We start from the raw sequence: 900 nt of genomic DNA, 5'->3' as shown, positions 1-900 counted from the left end.
TAGTTTGAATGAATTCGACGACTTCTGGCACGTACCTACCAGAACCTCGACCACTTCCTACACATTTGTGAAGCCTCACTCTGTAATGCGAGTCATGACCGTTGGCTCTCTTATACCCAACGACTCGCAGTCTTCAAGGAACTCCTTCTCATACTTCCTATCCAATAGACAAGATTTTCATCATCAGCATACGACCATCGCCCGCCCACCTAGCATGAGCGTAGAATATCTCCTTATCCTCGATAGTAGCCCCGAACTGCTCATCAAGCCAGTCAGCGAGGAGATCTCGGCAGAGAGTGATGAAACGCTGACCCTGAGCACAGACGACGAAGGCTCATCACTCTAATTCATTAGTGACTCCGCCCTACGTCAGTGGAAGGAGATGCCGAAAGCGTGTCGAATTTGAGCTTGAGAGCTTCGGCCTGCTCAACTTTCATTTCCTGTTGGGCCACAAGAGTTGCATGCTCCTCGAATTCTCGGGAAGAGGGATCGATCTGATGAACCACAACCGTGGCGAGTGACAAATACACTGCAGCCATCTCTAGTACATTCTCAGCCTTCATTTCAGTCAACTTTTGATGGGCCTTCTGTACATTCCTCTCCACTACGACTCCACAGTCTGCCTTGACCTTCTCAAGGCTGTGATGGCTACTGGAGTATCTAGTGATGTGGCATATAGTCCGACACTCCCCCGTCAAACAACTACTACTGTCGAACAAGCTCGCCCTTTCGCGCCTTTAAGATGATCTTATCGTCAATGTCAGTGATATTCATCTGGTAGAAAACACGGTACCTACACAAATCCATCACTGCTCACTCTCGAGAGCGGATTGCATACAAAACCATATCACCCTGGTATTACTGAAAGTAGTCCTCCAGATCCTACGAATAATATCGAAG

At 48.1% G+C, this 900-nt stretch overlaps 1 protein-coding gene across 1 annotated transcript; it reads right to left on the bottom strand.

Annotated features, from left to right (window-relative positions):
* Window positions 1-75: 75 nt before the first annotated feature.
* Pmar_PMAR020924 (conserved hypothetical protein) lies at window positions 76-774 on the bottom strand (the record flags this gene model as incomplete). Its single annotated transcript, XM_002767855.1, has 5 exons — window positions 76-157; window positions 210-313; window positions 369-494; window positions 549-660; window positions 710-774. The coding sequence occupies 5 exons, from the start codon at window positions 772-774 to the stop codon at window positions 76-78; spliced, it is 489 nt and encodes a 162-aa protein (XP_002767901.1).
* Window positions 775-900: the final 126 nt, after the last annotated feature.

The sequence above is a fragment of the Perkinsus marinus genome, assembly GCF_000006405.1.
Source record: "Perkinsus marinus ATCC 50983 genomic scaffold scf_1104296969758, whole genome shotgun sequence".
Taxonomy (NCBI): Eukaryota; Perkinsozoa; order Perkinsida; family Perkinsidae; genus Perkinsus; species Perkinsus marinus.
The sequence above is the reverse complement of the archived record's forward strand: the minus strand, read 5'-3'. Positions and strand labels throughout refer to the sequence as shown.